Source organism: Zonotrichia albicollis, chromosome 3, assembly GCF_047830755.1.
Source record: "Zonotrichia albicollis isolate bZonAlb1 chromosome 3, bZonAlb1.hap1, whole genome shotgun sequence".
NCBI lineage: Eukaryota > Metazoa > Chordata > Aves > Passeriformes > Passerellidae > Zonotrichia > Zonotrichia albicollis.
Window position 1 is genome coordinate 55,994,809 of NC_133821.1, and position 17,816 is coordinate 56,012,624.

The 17,816-nt window shown below is 39.3% G+C and overlaps 1 protein-coding gene across 2 annotated transcripts; it reads left to right on the forward strand.

Annotated features, from left to right (window-relative positions):
• Window positions 1-17,610, forward strand: EDARADD (EDAR associated via death domain). Of its 2 annotated transcripts, none has more exons than XM_074537512.1 (6): window positions 1-149; window positions 4,319-4,377; window positions 5,559-5,598; window positions 8,544-8,632; window positions 11,432-11,477; window positions 14,351-17,610. In XM_074537512.1, the coding sequence occupies exons 1-6, from the start codon at window positions 119-121 to the stop codon at window positions 14,725-14,727; spliced, it is 642 nt and encodes a 213-aa protein (XP_074393613.1). In that variant the 5' UTR covers window positions 1-118; the 3' UTR covers window positions 14,728-17,610. The 2 variants fall into 2 exon arrangements, with proteins under 2 accessions (XP_074393613.1, XP_074393612.1); XM_074537511.1 differs by having other exon boundaries at window positions 54-149; window positions 4,316-4,377.
• The last annotated feature ends 206 nt before the right edge of the window (window positions 17,611-17,816 follow it).

Below are 17,816 nucleotides of genomic sequence, written 5' to 3' on the forward strand. Positions count from 1 at the left end.
CAGGCCCCGTCGCTGCCGGAGCGCCCTACCTGCGGCGGGGCGGCGCAGGAAGGGGGCGGCGCGGCGGGGCGGCGGTTCCGGGCACGTCGCGTTCCTCGCCGCGGGAGCGCCGCGCCCCATGGCCGCTCCGCAGGACCCGCTGCCCCCAGGTGAGGCCGCGGGGAGCCGGGCGGGCGGGCAGGCGGGGATGCCCCGAGGGGCGGCGGCCGCTGCCGGGGCCCGCGGGGGTGCGGGACGGGCGATGCGCAGGGGGCGGCCCGCGGCGCCCATCCCGGGCCGGGCGCAGGCGGGGCCGCGGCTCCTGGGAGCCAGGTGAGGAGCGTACACCCGGCCGGGCTGAAAAGAGTTCTTAAGTTGCTCCCTTCCCCCTCCGCACACGCCAGTTAAGTACGGTAATAATTTATCATGTGCTCCGCTGATGTGATTTAGTGTAACTTGTCTTGTCAAGCTTGCTCCAGTGTTTAGCGTGTAAGTTAGGTTGCGCTAGTTAACAGCATTTTCAAAGTACCTTTTTAAAGGCGTTTTCTTAGGAGCCCAGAGCTCGAGTGGTTACGAAGTCCACGTGCATTAACTTACATAGTAATGGTGCAAATGAGTTTTAACACCTCACCTGTGGTGTGCCAGCATCACAGACTTTTCCATGAGCTGTCTGCTCAGACAGGGACAAAGTTTTGAGTAATTGACAGTAAACAAAAATGCACAAGTGCTGACGGACTTGGGCTTTTCAGGGTACTGAATATTCTAGTATAACTTGCCTATTCAAATCTAAATTCATGTGCCCCTAGTCAAAGCAACATTTTTTATTTGGGTTTAGTTAAAGAGCTCATCTTTATGAGCAACATTAGTATTAGAGTGATGCCTTGTTTAAGTTGTGCTAAGTTAAACTATTAATGTGTATGCCCAGCCTTGGTGTGGAAATGTGCCTGGTTGAACTATGTAACTACAGCTGATTTCAGGGGCTTCACTTAGTATGGTGTCAAGGCTGTGTTGCAGAGTAAAACTGTAACAGAGGGAATACTGCCTCTGCTCCTTGGTGCTTTGTGAACCCCCTCCTGCTTAAAGGTCAAAATCCTGAGGTCTCTAAAACTCGCTTTCAAACTTCCTTCCAATGCAAGGGTGAAAAGCAGAAAAACTGTTTGCACTGGTAAGTGCAGAGCATTGCATCCCAATTATAGCAGAGGTATTGGGCAGAATGAAAAGGTGGGCATTGGTGCAAGTCTGCTGCTCCTCTTGCAGACTGGTCATACTGGGTGGGCCCTGGCAGAGCTGTGGCAGCTGCTGAGTGGCATGCAGGTGCAGAAATGAACCTCAGGAGCAACCGCTGAACCTGATTTGTGTCTGTCCGAGTCAATGTGCGCATGCTGATTTATGTCCATCTGAGTCAACTCAATTATGGCTCCCTGCAGAAGGGTGGGGAAGTAAGTGTGGTCCAGTGTCTGTATCCTGTTGGGGTGAGTATGGTAGTGATTTTGTGAGGGACCCTAGGTAATGTTGTTATGAAGCTGTCTGTCAAAGTAACCATGAAATCGGACAGTCAGTCAGGTGATACCTTCAGTTCCTGTTGGCCTTTCAGCATGCAAAAACTGTGGATGGTTTACATCTGAGATAAACACAGAACTTTCCTCTCTGCTGCTTTGTGCACCTGTGTCCAGCTCTGTGACATGAGCCGTGGAATGCTGGGGCAGATGCATGTGGGAAAGAGAGAAAGGACATTCAAATTGCCTTATTCACAATAATACACCAGGTCTGTGGTTTTCAGATTATCTGTCTGGTGAAGACCCAGGTGAATCATCTGCAGCCCAATAGGTGGAGTCTTTAATCTTAGGTGCAAATATTCATACACATACATGCCACTTATAAAAAACCTGGGGACTTGGTAGTAGTCTGCAGCCTAAATACAACAATGGAAGTTACTATTCTTCATAAAAAACTATTAAATAAGGGGAAGCAATTGAGGTATAGGAAATTAAATACAATTTAAAAATACTTTTCAGGATCGATGCTAAACAAGAAAGATGCAGATTCTCATGACTGTGTTTATGTGTGAGACCTAGAAAGCAGGAGTGACAGGTACCACCCTTGTACCCCATCACCTCTTCTACAGATACCCTTGGGTCTATCAAGTCCTTGTTTCAGATGCCTGTACTCTTTGAGCTTTTCCAGTTTTTTCAGTGCTTCCCGCTGGGTTGTGGAAAGTGAGTTACCAGTGTCAAAATGTACCTTGGTGGTCATGGAGATGTAGAGAAGATGGGGACAGCGCCCTTATATAGCTGCAGTAGCCAGTGAGGTTCACCAAGGCTTGGACATTCTATGGGATCTGCCTTCACCTGCCTCAAGGCTCCTCTTACATAGGAAAAAGAAAGTTCTGGGGGTTGTTTTGTTGGTTTGGCTGGTTTTTATTTTTTTTTCTTTTTAAATTCATCTAAGAATCTGTAAGGAGGAGCTGAAAGGCCTCCAGAATAAACCAACAATAAGGTGCATGCTTTGCCACTGGCGTTGAGTAGAAAAACAGTGAGACTAGGGATACCTGGGCTGGCCTGTTTCCCTAGAGCCTTTCTTTGGCTCCCAGTGCTGCCTCCTTTTTCAGCTTTCCTTTACTGGGTGCGCTTCTATTTGCCCAGCTCCTCTGCAACTTTCCACTGCAATTCCCACTAGGAGCCTCTGTTTTTGGCCCTACCCTCAAGCAATGTCTTATGCCAGCTTATTGTATTTTCCCATGTCCCAGCGACTCTCAACTTCTCTGCATTTGAGAGTTTGTGCTGCCTGTTGCTATCAAGGCAGGCTTTATCCAGAATATTTTGTTAATTCCATGTTTGTGGAGCAGGGATTTATCATATACCAAAAAAGACGTATGACAAGAACATGGGTTTTAGATAGTTTGTCTGTTTTCCTCTTCTGCATATGGCTTCCTGATTTGCAGTGTGAACAATGCTCATTGGCATTTTCATAGGCCTCTGCCTTTTTTGTGCCTTTGAATGTTTACATTCAGTGTGCAAAGACTGTGCTCAGCCCTTGTCATCTATCCCTCTGATCATGTGCCACCTGCTTGGACAATGCCTGTGGATTTCCTGGGGGCTCTAGCACTGAGAAAGGCTTGACATGGAATTTCAGGGACACCCAGGAACTGCTGATGGTGGGGCTGCCTCACAGAAGCAGGAGGGAGAACTCTGTCCTACTGCTGCCTCCTTTTTTTATTTTCAGTTTATTGTGCTGTCTTGCATTAGTTATTGCTTCAGCTCATTCTGTTGTATTGAGTGGATTGATAGGAATGGGTCCCCAAATAAGCAACTGTGTTAAATTAGAGCTCTTTAGAGTAGTGTCTGTGTAACTTCTGTTCTGGGGCTCAGTGTTTATAATGTGTGCTTTGTACTTAATTTCTGAGACTCTGTTCTAAATCTACTGGTTTTCATATTCCAAAGAAGGTAATCACCAAATACTGATTAGTCATGTCTTACTTATTGCTGTTGAAATCTTAATGTGTACTTGGAGTAAGTGACTATTAGAGTAAGAGTGACAAGAATGAAGATCTTCCCACATAATTTAAAATGTTTCTCAATTTTTGAAAACATTTAATCTTATCAACAGAAGAGATTTCTGAAAAATATGGCAGGATGATGTTAAGTTATAGGAGTAATTTTGTAAATCCTGTCTTCTGTATGAGATTTATTTCAGATTTTCTGTGCACTTTTGGTCAGTATCCCGCTAGTATTTGTCAATTTAGGTATTGATGCAGAGGGGTTAACATTTCATGATTCGCCTGCAGGTACTTTGAAGATTCATGCTTTGATTCTCTTGATATTAATATAGTAGATTTTTACTGTTCTGTTGTATACAAATAATATTTTGCTCAAATATTTTTAAATGAGTGTTTTCAATTGTGTTGTAATCTGTTGTTCAATCTAGTATTAATTTTTGTTGTAGTGGGTATGTTTGTTTCCTGTTTGAATTGTTTCTCTGAGGAAAAAATTTCAATGCTGTCAGTAGGAGAACAGAACTTAGCTTCTAGAAAACTTACTGAATTTTGGTATTTATTGCTGACATGTTTTGTGATTTTTTTCACTAAATATAGTTTGAGATTTTAGTTGAAGTCTATCTTTTGTTAGGTTAGAGTTGGGTGTCCTTTATTACATGTAATTTCTAATGTCTGTGCTAGTAGTTCTGACATTTTCCAGTTTGTCATGTTTTCTTGTGGAAATGTGACATAATGCATGTAATGGCTGTATAGTTGTTTTACCTTGGTCAGACAAAGAAGCAAAATGTGAATTGGCAGAAATACTTTAATGACTATGCAGTGATAAAGTTTTCTTTTTTCCAGCAGATCATGCAGCTAAAGAGCCAGTGGAGGATACAGATCCAAGCACTCTTTCCTTAACAATGGTATGTGTTTCTAGTCTAGGGCAGTTGAAATAATTATAACTCTGTATGGTTATGTGATGCCACAATGAGAAAAAACATTCAAGGATGCTAACTCACACTGTATGTACAAGATTTGACTGCACAAAAAGCCTTAATAAATCAACCAGTGCAGTCAAAGTGTAAGTAAAAATACAAACATGTATATCAGCTGAACTGGATGGCATTATCAGTGAAGCTGCCCATGGGATAACCTCCACAGGCTCTGGCAGTGACATCTCTTCAATTTAAAAAAGTCCCAGCAACTGAGAAAAATTAGCGCTGACTTTCTTCTGTCTCATAGTTTGAACGGATAAGATAACCCACCTAGGGCTTAAAATTTCAGCACTGCGAAGCTGTTACTACTTCCTGTAGCTGATTCTAATCATGGAAATGTGGGATCCAAGAGCAGTGCCTTAGGCAGGCCCGGCTGAGCCTCGGGAAGGACCAAACCGCGCCCTCTGGTGCTCGCTGGCACACCAGCATCGCTTGTGTCGGGGTCCCAAACATCCCAGGCTCCTGCCCAGTTGGGAGTAATATGAATTTCTGTGAAAACTTTTTAAAATGTGGCTTTCTGTAAAAGCCAGACCTACTGTCATGTAAGGGCAAGAGCCATAGGGAAGGAGGTAAGTGTCAGATATAATGATAAGTTATGTCATGCCCTGGAATTAGTAGTTGTCTCCTTAAACTCAGTAATAACTGCTTCCTATTCCCTCTTAATCAGGTAAGTTTAAAGCAGAAGGGGGAAATATTTCTTTTTCTTTCAATGCAGTAACATTTTATTAAAACCTAATCTGCTAAAAGAGAGTTTGAAGTCATGTCTGTTGTTTCTGACATGCATTTAACCTTTTCAAGATTATCTTGCTACTTCAGTACAAAACTTCTTTCCTAAACTCTGCTTTTTCACTAGAAATAGCTTTAAAGATACTGTAGCAAAGCAGCAATCTCTATTACTTCTTCAAGTGCTAATCAGCAGCGTTAGTAACATCTCAGCTTCCACAGAAAAGTGTTGCTGTATCTGATGGTGAACAGATCAACTAGTAGCAACTTGAGGGATAAAACTATGATTGTGCACTTACAAAAGTCATAAAGAAAGAGTATATAACTACTCTTTCCCCAGAACAATTGCACTCAAAACATCTGTGTTTCTTGCCTTTTTGTGACAGACAGAAAAATATCCTGTCCAAGACACAGGAGTACCTAAAGGTAAGTATTGTGAATTCTCTCTATTCAGATATCATTGATCTGTTGCTCTCTGCAATAAAACCAGTGGTGTTACCCATCAGATTAAAATACTCATGCTTTTTCTACATATTTGTGCTTTAAATGTAATGCCCTCTTTATTTTTGTGGTCAATTTGGTGTGTTTATCCAACTTGAAATTTCCTTCACAAGTTTAGTTTTGATCTTAAAGTCACTCTAAAAATATCATCAGAAGACCTGGGTTCTTGATCTGAAAGGAAAATACAGTGGTGCCATTGAAAGACAGGGTTCAGACCACAGATAATAGAGACATTTTAATGTTGGATGGTGACTTTGAAGGGACTACCAGTGCCTTCATGCTGTTAGAAATAAAATCAAGAAATACCTTGTAGGTCTTTTGCCTCTGACTGCATTCCCAGCCTTATAACCTGTCAACTCTTCATGCCATCTTTTACCTTCAGCTGGTGTAATACCATCTGCTGGGGAGCCTACTATTAGGTCTACTCTGTACAAGTTCCTGCCTCTCCTTGCTGAAAAAGGAGTGAGGGAGTGCAGGTTCTGAAGAAAAATACATGGATTACACAGACTATCCTCCTTATGTTTCCTTGATGTGTGGGGTGGATTTTTTTGTTGTCATCCCAGGCCTGGCCATTGACTTTTGTCCAGAAAATGCCCTGGCAGGGGCTTGCTTGAGGAGCACTGTGCAGGCAGTGTGTTCTCCATCCTGTGTTGCACAGCAGGTCTGCAGTGGGACAGCCACAGGAAACCAGGATTGTCACAATGGAAACTCGTGCTGAGGAGTGGGAGCAGTACACCACTGGGGTTAAAGAAAAGCTGGGCATTATTCTGGGGCTTGACAAAGCCAGGCAGAGGAAATGAGTGCTCCTCAGAAGTGCTGCTCAGCAGGGAAGGATCGTGTGGGATGAAGTCATAAACTAGTTTCTGTTTGTTTGCAGGCAGGTGGTTTGGTCCTTCAAAATTCTTTATTTGCACCAAAGCAATTACACTAGCACATTCTTTTCCATGTTCTGCTTTTTATTTCACCTGTGACATTAGATCTTCCTCAAAATTAATTAGATAAATTAATAAATTTCAAATTTGCCAGGGCTGTTTAAAGTCCAAAATTAAATGCACCTGATTTAAAAAAGAAAGCTAAGACATAAGTAGAAAGGTCAGCACTCTCTGTAATAAGGAAGTGCACTTGGTTTATAATTATCATTTTTGCTTCTTCTTACTAAGTGTAAGAAGATGTAATTACTAATAGAGCTTAACATTTCCCCTTTGAATGTGATACAAATACCTCTTAGGATTCTCTTCATTTCTGTAAATTCATAATTTCTCTGAGAATGGTATTTCATAGTTATTTCTATTAAAAAACTAAACTTAGAAGTATGAGTCAGTCAACTGAAAATTGTAACAGATGTGCTGGTCTGATTCTGTATAAGAAACAATTATGTTTGTTTCAGATTCAATGTTTGAATTGATAGTATATTGGTGAGAGGGGCTGTCTGTATCTTTTATTGGTCAATTAATTAATGGGCTGTTTTGGAGCCATAACTTAAAGTTCTTGGCACCCTTTACTGATTATGAGATAAAACGGTGCTGAGGGAACTTCTTATCTTGCAAAGGTCACCTTAGAGTTTATAATGATTTGGCAATAACTCTATTTCCACTCAAATATAGAATAAATTTCACAATTTCACACATTACTTTCACAGGTTTGATGCTCATGCTTTGCATTTTCAGACAGACTTTATTTTGGTTGGGGTTTTTTTCTTCGTTTTTATTTTGTTTGGTTTTGGGATTTTGGTGGTTTTGTTTTGAGGTCTTTTGGGTTTTGTTTTTGTTGGTGGTTGTTACCTCTGGACCTACAGTGATAAAGAATAGTGATCTTCTACCAAACATTGACATCACTGGGGGTGAAATATCTTCCATCTGTCTTATAAAACCAGAAAAAGAGGAGAATAGTGATTTTTGGTTTTCTTTTTCTTGCAAATGTAAAGATGAATTATTTGATTCAGATCAGTTTCTTGAGTTAAGAAAATATTGCTTCTTTCTGTTATGTGATGATTCTTAAAGGATTCAATGAGATCTTGCCACTAAACAACAAATGGAAACATACCAGTGCTACAAATGTAGTCACCCCCATGCAGTGTTCTGGGGTGTAAAAACATGTAGACTATAACTCTTTTTAAGCTTTGTTGATGGTTGGTCAGCACCTGACTCAGGAGAATCATGCAAATAGTTTGATGAAGAGGACCTTACTAATAATGCAGAGTGCACAAGGTCCACAAAGGGTTTTTGTGTCCTTTGTATCCCATTTTGAGGGCTGAAGTGATGCTTGAAAAGTTGGTAGAATTTGTGCTGTACTAGGGAATGCTTTGCCTTTCGGTGGACTCCCAGGGCTGTTGATAAACACACTTTGAAATGGATTATTTCAGCGCTTCAGCAAATTCCTGTGTAGTAGGAATCACTAGGATGAGTCCAGTTCACAAAGGGGCAGAATAAAAGATAAATATTTATGGAGTACTTATTTTAACTCTCATTTTAAGTGTGATGAGGAAAGCAAAACAAAAATTAGAGTGACATGTGACATCTTCAGCCTACTTTGTTGTGTTGGTGCAGTTATATTCTGTAGTCAGCTTTCTGAAAGAACACCATGACTCTTGCTTTAAAAATAGTGTGATGTTTGTTTAGAAAACAACTGCTACTCCAGTATCTAATCTCTGCAAGGATTATATTTCTTCTCACAGTCATGCTCTGCATGACTGCTAGACTCTGCTGACTTAACATTTTGGGCTTTTAATCTAGCAATTCCCAGCATTTGATCATGATATGGAGTTAAATTTTTTATGTTAGACAACTATGCTAGAATTTGTTTGATAAAATAAATTACTTACTATTTAAATTTGTGAGTGGAAGACCAGTGTTTCACACTCTTTGCCTTAGATGAGGAATACCTAACAGATCAAGTTACTTTGGAAATTGCATCTGTGAACATCAAGACCCTTACGTCAGATTCTGGCCTCATACAACAGGTAAGAAAAATGATACTTGAATGTGAACTAAGTTACTGCTGCTAATTCAGTAAGTATGTTAACAAATAAGTATATTTTCACACTGTATCTGGAGAGCACAATATTATTCCGTAGAACAGAAACTTGCTTTCTTTTCAAGAGTTCAATGAAGGGAGCTTTTGTGGAGAAGAGCAAAAAAAAAAAGATTATTTTATGATTAACATATACTTTTTAGTTTAAATAGGTTTTGAACAATGTATAGATGCTCTGAAGAAGAGCCAGCAAAGTGTTAAAGCTTTGTCATGCATGCTGTCCCTCTGATGAAAATATTTCCGGGTGAAAATAAAGCCAGACAGAGAAGTAGTAAGGAAACCTAGATTTTGTCTTTAGGGAGGCATTAGATGGTTTTTGCTTTGATTTTGGGATACTGCTCTTCCCATAGTTGAAACATTGTCCACTTTTTGTGACATCTTTTGTTGCCATTGGAAGGGCAATGCTGAGTGACTCCCATGCCCCATGGTTATCATATTTCAAGTGAATGTTTTTGCTGAATTTCAAATTGATTCTCTTTGGGTTGAGCAGAAAACTTGGAGAAGAGAAATGAATGAGCATTTTCCAGCAAGATGAAGAATTAAAAGGAGTTCCTAATGCCAGAGTCCCAGCTGAATTCCATCAGAAACAAACATGGGTTTGGTATGCATTTCACAGATGATGGAGGTAACTGTTCCTTCCCATCATCAAGAGCATTTGTTGGCAACTAAGAATCACTATAAAGATAATTCAGTGTATTAGGGTGGTAATGGTTCCACAAAGCTGGAAAACTTTCTGCTTACCTGCAGACTGCACATAAGTTTATGGCTTTGATTAGACCTGTAGAGGATGATTGGATCTTCACTGTGGGCAAAAATGCTTAATGCCTTCATTTCCCTGGCAGTAACACTATGTTGTCTTATTGCAATTACATTACAAGAAAATGGTCTTGAATAAACTTGAGTGCATGTGACTTCATAAATTGGATAATGACTGATCAGTAAAAATATGAATTTTGAAAACATGTGTGACACAGGTAAGTATTGCTGCTTTTCTTTGTACTTTTTGCAGTACTACCTACTCTTATTTTTTTATACCTCATAAGGCATGTATAGTGACATAAGGGCACTTAGGCACTGCCTTTCACAGTAAGGTTTGAACTTCAATGAATTGGTAAAGTCTGAGAAATGAGGTTCAGTACAGCAGTTAAGTGAACAGTATCTGCTTTTTTGTGTCGATTTTTTTGTTTTATTTAGGATTTTTTTTATTTGCTTATTTGTTTCTTTTGAAGTAGATCTTTAGGAATGCTGAGCTGTCCTGGGAAGTTCCTCATTCTCCCCAATGAGTTACTCTTCTGGGAATTTGCTCCTTGAGGCTCAGTAATGACATTCTGCCTTTTTAAGGCATTTGTTGGAGTGGAGACAATTACTATAATCAGGAACTTCAGATTTAATTTTTTTAAACTTTGTGTGCTCACATGTTGCCATGAAGGCCAACTTTGTGTTTAAAAAGCGTTGTCCAGATAAAGCTGTCGTGGTAGAAAAGTAAACTATGGGAAGATAATGGCAGGGCTTACTCAGTTGCAATTGGCATGTGCAGTGTTAGATCTCTCTTGAGCAGACAGCACATGTTTTGATGTTGCATGTGTGGTCTTGCAGTTTTCAGGGAGTAAAGAAATACTGAAAACACTATGCAAATTTTTCCTTTCTTAACAAAGTCTGTAAATATTTTGGAGAGAGTTCACCTTCTTTATAATTAGATAATGAATGCATGCAAGTTCACCACAGCAACTGAAATTGCCTGTATTCTATTTTTAGTGGATTTCTTAGTAAAGAAGGTGTAGCAGGTTGGACTAGAGTATCTTATTACGCTATGTTGTTACCCATATATTGACTTTTGTTTGTATGCACAACCTGCAAAATTAAGAAGCCTGCTGTTTCAGAAGAATGACACAATACAAAAAGATCAACAATACTTCATTGCAGCTATCTAAGGGGAAAATCCCCTTCTACTTTCATCTTTAAATCCTCAACAGAAGAAAGCTATTTCACCTGGCTCCACACCTGCATAGTTAAAGTAAGGGCAGCTGCAGTTTCCCCACAGTTCTACAATCAAGGGGCTGTCCTTCCAGTTTTTAGAGGTTGCTAACTAGTAGGATTTAAATGCTGCAATGTGTGTTACAGTCTCAGGCTGCTAAGTAATTTCATTATGCTTAATTAGCAGACAAAACATCATTGAGGGAATGTTAACACCAAATAGGGGGAGGGTTAGATGTGATCTGCAAAAATATTCACCTCTACCTGTTGTCTACAAAAGCTTCCTATGTACCTGAAGAAGTTTGTAAAAAAAAAAAATCCTCCCCTTGGCCTAGATCAACAAAACAATCCCTTACTGCTGCTTGTTACAAAATTCTTGGTTTTTACATTGCAAAACATTTTAAAGATCTTTTAAATCAAAACATATGGATTGTTAAATAACTTTTGGGTGTTTAATAGAGAGTTAGTCAAAAGATGCAATGCTATAGCATATCTTTAATAAAAATGCTGTTGTTCAGTGCATACAACCCACAGGTCAGTTTTTTTATGAGCCAAAGCATGGAAATGCTGCCTGAAAAGACTCCAGATTGTTAGCAATTCCTCAAAACTATATGTATATTCCCTGTCTGATTTTTACAAGTAGCTTGGGATTCTTCTAAGTAATCTCCTGCCAGTTGTAAATTAGTCAAATACTTATTCTGGTGTTCAATTACATTGTTTTATTTTTACTTTATATTTGTTTTCTGCTTTGTAGCCAGAAGACAAAGACACACAGAGCCATACTGATGAATCACTTTCAGGTAATATGTCAACTTTATTGTTCTCCGTATTTTATTCCTAGGTTTATTTGAAAGTGCTGTTTTAAAACCTGCTGTTTGTCATAACAAATAACTGCCTGGATAATTAATGCTTATGGAGGTCATTTCCTTACCAGTGTCATTTACAGCTTCCTCTTTGTTCTAAGAGGATGGTGATCAATAATGCCAACCATACAAAATATGCAACTTGGGCTTTCCAAATACATTTATTACCTCTTCTTTTGGAAGTGATGTGTAAATAGCTGTCAGGAGAGAGCAGAAGCTGGCAGTGGGTTGTGAGTGCTTATCCCATCATTTGTGTGAGTTCTGCTGGGGAGGGTGTCACAGACATCTTTTGTGAAAAATCTTTTCTGGAGGTTTTTCTCCCTTCTGAGAAGCTGTAGCTTCAGCAACAAAGTATAAACAAGAGTTATCTGCTGCTGTGGAATGCAACAGGTAGATCTGGGATTGGTCTTCTGTGGATGTTTAGATTTACTGACCACTCGCGGCAGAGCTGTTCTTGCTTTCTGCTGAGACACAGCCCTTTGTTATTCATTTCCTTTTCTGTTCTTAACTTAGCTAGCCTTCTGAAAACTTTCTCTCTATCCCTTTTTAGTATATCATAATGTAATATATGTAATAAAATAATAAATCAAGCCTTCTGAACATGAGGTCAACATTCTCATCTCTCTCTTCATCCTGCAACCCTTGTGACACTGTCACAGGGAGGGGGTGTATGAGTTACAGTTCTCTTAGTCTAACACTAAGAAACTGAGAGTTTCCTATTGGTAAGGTAGCTTGTCCTATCAGGTAGCATTAGGATCATGCAGTTAGTTGGGTAGTACTTATCAGTGTCTAGCACAGGAGCACCTTAGAAAAGCAGGATTCTTTATGATGCTTTTGATAGTCTTCCAGATAGTATAGCACAAGAAACAGGTTGGTTTAGTTTTGTTTACTTATATCTCTGTCCTTTTACAGAGATGTTTTCTTTACCCCTTCTTCCCTGTTTCTATTGGAGGAAAAACTTACTCTGGCAACCCTGCCAGAGTAAATAAGATGAAATTCAGATAGGGTGCTCTCCTGCCCTGTGAGCTCAGCCAGAAATTTGATTGGATTATATTATAATATATTCATTTTGCCTTGTTTGTATAAGTAAAAGTTGGCATGAATGAAGCAAGAAAGTTTTGTCTCACTTCAGCAAGTGTAGGGTGCACAAGAAGAACAGAAGAGTTAACATACGTATTCCTGCAGAGAACAGCTGCAAGGCCTGTGGAACACCTGTGAGCTAAGATGTCACCAGAACATGTTTCCCTTTAACAGGGAATCTGTGCCTTTGTATGAAGTTGTGTCTGCAGCAGTGTTCTTGCTGCACGTCCCAACTTGTTGAAAACTTCAGAAGTTGTCCTTGGCCTGCTAAAAACACAATCTGATGAGCAGTGTTACAAACTAACAATAGCCTGTTCTTTCTTTAAAAATAAATAGAACATGCATGCAGACATTATATTCTGGAATTTTCACACAATCTGACAATAATTACTGAAAATAAGTAATTGATGTTAAAAAAGAGCCACAAAATCCCACAAACAAACAGCCTGAACAGATGCTGTTGTCCTTATGAGTAGGTGGCACTAACTACCAGATTTTTCCTTTGCCAGAGATACAGTTCAGGCCTCTGATACAGCACTTGTAAATTGTGTGTCACTGTTTTCTGTTGTTTTTAATAAATCTTTTGATTACTATAAGCTCCTTTTTCAGTTTCATCTGAAAGAGGACTAGCTACTCCCCTATTTCAAGCTGCGCACTGAGGTTGGAGCACAGAAACTTTACGAAAAGCTTCTAGGCTGTGTCCATTATATACTATTTGAAGATACCAGATTCTCCCTCCTTTCAAAAAGGAGCAGGGAGAGTTAAGGTCATATCTGCAGCCAAAATGCTCAGACCATGTCCTGAAGTGTTGCAGTGTTAAAGGTCTTGGTATTAGAGTTTGACTAGAGGTATGACTCAATCTGGTTTCTATGTGGTGTAAGGGGTAGTAGTAATATGTAATATAGTCTGATAGCACCACATTGTTCCCAATTTTGGAGGAGATGCTGACTATGGTGTGTAGGAGATACCTAAATGGCAATTTTCAGTATTTGATGCAGATTTTAGAACATATCACCACCTTTTCCCACCAACTTGGTATTTTTCTTTTTCTCGCACATGGAGGAGTATGCACTTTATTCCTTTTCTGATGTTCCCTAAAATAGGTTTTGTTGGCAAAACAAGGACAGTTTTTATTGCAAGAGCCCTTAAAAAGCAAAGGAACATATCTACTTTTTCATTGTGTTAAAGTACTAGATGTTAGTTGTATTTGGATCTTTCAGCAGAGATTCTTCTGGTTTTCATGTTGTTTTTAAGGTAGCACCTCAGAAATGCAAAGCCTTTTCCTTCATTCCACAACACAGGTACACAAGATGCACAGAATGCACACATAATCCTGTTGGTGATGTAAGTGGGTATTATGGTAGATTCAAGGAAGAGACTTTGTTCCAGAACAAAAAAAGGGAACTATCCTAGCTCATACACTGCATTGAATCCTGTGTCTTTTCTGTACAAGTATAAATAACTTTTCCAAGTGATGTACTGTCTTTAAAAATTACTGTCTTTTTGATTAAAGCCACACTTCATTACCGTGTAGTGAAGAGAGAAGTTTTAGAAAGTAATTTAATGAGCTCTTCATGAGAAGAAGCATTGCATATCGCTATTCTGACTTTTTCAGAAGCAGTTCAAAGAAATATAATACTCCTCAACCCTATATGCTTTTAGCTTTTTGTTGCTGGTGATACCACAGCAATAGATCCTAATTTCTTCCCATGTAATTATTTTCACTGCAGATCTCAAGAAAACCTGCAAGGAAAATGTCACCTGCTCCTTGTGCTTATTCCGTGCGCCAACCATCAGTGACATGCTCAATGATGAGGACTTGTTGTACACAGTGAGGCTAAAGCTGGATCCCTGCCATCCAACAGTGAAAAACTGGAGAAATTTAGCAAGCAAGTGGGGGATGACTTATGATGAATTGTGTTTCCTTGAACAAAAGCCCCAAAGTCCCACCTTGGAATTCTTGCTACGGAATAGTGACCGGACTGTGGAGCAGCTGATTGATCTCTGTAAATTTTATAAGAGAATTGATGTTGTGAAAGTGCTGCTGAAATGGGTGGAGGAGGAGTGGCCCAAGAGAGGGAACAGAACTTACCAGAATGATTTCTAGGTCAAAGTTGTTATTCTGTACGTGTTAAATGCTAGCTACCACTGATACATTGGAAGTTTCCCTTGCAAGAGAGAGAAAGCCTGTACTGAGGGTTTGTATACTGTGTAAGCTTTATGCCCTCAGGGTTGCAAAGACAACCTTCCAAAAGTGGATGGAATCATCCAGGTTGAGGTCTTGAGTCTGCTAATACCTTCAGTTTCTTTGCTGCTCTTCACAGCCTTCCTAAATAGAAAAGAAATGAAAAAGCCAGACTGCTTGTTTTACTGCAGCACTTGTGAACCATATCAGTTGTGTGCTGTTGTTATTGGGGAAAGCCACAGTTAGAAGGCAAGTTTCTTGGCCTTACTGGTAGCCCTTCCACAATTTTGTATGTTCTACCTAGTAGAAGATGAGGTGGAATCTTGTTTTTTCCTCCTTTTTAGTTGTTTTTTAAGCTTTGTGACACTGTTTTTGGCACAGGAACACCTCAGTGTTCCAGGCAGCAGTTTGGATCTGAATGTTGCAATTAACTGAATATTCAACATCACAGTTGAAGAAATTAAGTCTCTTATGAACAAGAGTAGACATTAAACAATAACAGCTGTTAAACAAAATAATTACATGCTACTACATCATAGGGTATATATTTACTCTAAGAGAAATCATGCAATTCAGAGAGACTTTTCAACCCATAACCTTTAGGGGCAAAAAAAACCCAATTAAAAGGCTCTGTGCTTAAAACTACTTTCCAAAGGTTTAAAGGCAGTGTCCACTGTGAGTGCAGGTATCAAATCCCTCTCACTTTGCAGTGTGAAATGATGGCACCACAGGTATTGTTAGTATTGACTCTAACTTCCCTTTTCACAGGCTGTGGTTTTCTTTACAGTTCTGTGGGTTGGCCTACTTTCTGTCCCACACCAAGGCAGTTGCAGTCTTGTGTGAAACTAGCACTATATATTGATTAGAACCACTCTAATGGAAAATGAACAGCTGAATTCACCTACAGCCCAGGTGGATAGCTATTAAAGCACTTACAGTGGTTTAGACTGATTTTTTTTTTTAAGGATTCTGATTGTCTGAATTACACTGTTTACATTTTAAATGTTTCAGAATTGGCCTTTTTCCTACAATTCTTCTGACATCTCAGACATGTAGTATGTACATAGGTGTATATACCCAAGCACTGGTGAAGATGTGGGGCAAAACTAGAATGGGATGCAGGTTGATACACTGTTTACTTTTCTTGAGTAGAAATAATAAGAATTAGTAGCAAAGCTGAGGGAAGTCTAATGCTGTATGCTGAGTTTCTTACTGTAAGAGTCTGAAAATGGACCTCTAGTAATACTTTACTATAGACACTGAGTGATATGGTTACAGAGGAGCTAGAAGTAAAGACTAACATTTTCAAGTCAGGCACTTGTTCTGGACTGACATAAAATTAGCTTTATTTTAGTGACTTCAAGAAGCTGAAAGTCTTTCAGGGTAAAGAAATCAACCTAAATTTGAGGTTTGAATTTTTAATTTTTTTTAGAAAAGACTGGAATTTGTGATGAATTTTTTTAACCATTCCTCAAAAAAAAGCTGCTACTCTTTAGAACTCTAGTTTTCTAACTGTATTTTAAGGAGAAAATTTTACTGCTCTGTCTTCCTGGGGCTGGAGTTTAAGTGCTTAATGGTTCTCTTCTAAGAGTGGGTGTTTCCCAACAGGTGTCTGCCAGCTCATAACTTTTGCAAATAATGTGTCTTGAGTTAGATGCTCTAGACTTAGCTTTGGAAACTATTGCTGTGGCTGGGCTGCCTGCTGCTTTCAGGTCCTGTGCAGGCATCCACTGCTGATGTGCAAATAGTTCATAATGCAGCTTGTCCAACATAATTCCCATACCTTGGACTGACTGCATGCAGGATTTAAGTTCATATATTCTGTGTGTTTGTTATTATAGAGCACGACACAGTACAAAAATACACAACTCCATCAAAAGGGTGCAAGAGAGAGATTTATTACAGCAACGTTGCTTTTATACTTCTTCAAGATATTTACACCCATCCAACATACACATTCAGTGCCCATTGGTCATAAGAGAGAAACAAAGTTCCCAGTGGGTGATCAGGGAGCCACATCACTCTGTGAGCCAGCCAGAGCCCATATTTCTTAACTTTCTCTCCTTCATCTTGTCTCCATGGGAACAACCTTGGTCTTCCTTCAGGAGAGATATGGGGCTTCTCCTTATCTTCAGGTGGCCCTTGCTAGCTCACAAGGACAGCACAGAATGTCTTTCCTACATGTGTTAAGTTCTTATTCTGAGTGATGAGTGCTGGCATGTATGCACACAGCTTTTCCTTCCCATAACACACCACAGGTATATCTGTGTGGTATTATAATATGCTGTGCCTTGGTAGATCCAGACTAGCTAGGAGCTGGAATCTTCATCTAAGAATCAGACTGGGAATATGAAATGATGCAGTAGCATTCCTAAATCAAGGTGTTCAACTGAAATATACCTACTTTCCTGATTTCTGGGTAAAACCTGTAAAATTTTGAGGAAACTGTCTTGTGAAGATGAGTTTGATTTCTTGAAGCTCTTCAAAAGTCAATATCAGATGCAAGAGTTCATGTTGGATGGAAATAAAGCTGCTTCTGAGAGTTCATAGGTAGATTCAGTATAAATTCAGCTCTGAAGGTTGAAAATGTTAGCCTTAAACTTCACCACACACTGGATTACTCATAGTTATACTTGAAATACTTTTTTTTTCCTCCTTGTATGGCATAAATTGAGATGTACACACTTTTTCTAGTTTTATATCTGTTTACAAGATATTGGTTTTGAGTGTTCAATTTATTCTTATGTCTTCTGTTATAATGTGTATTATTTGTAGAAGAAATATAGTTGTCAATGTTTGACTTTATTGTATTTGTTTTTATTACAGCTAGGAAAACAGCTGTTTTCCTTCTCAGCAGTCACCTTGGGATTACTGAACTATCAATTAGTTGTTCTGTGTAAAAAATACCTTATAGATGAAATTCATGATGCCTTAAATCACTTATGTTTGCAACACATACTGCTTTGAAGAAAGGAGGATGTATTTTTTAAAACTTTTCTGTATGAAAAATG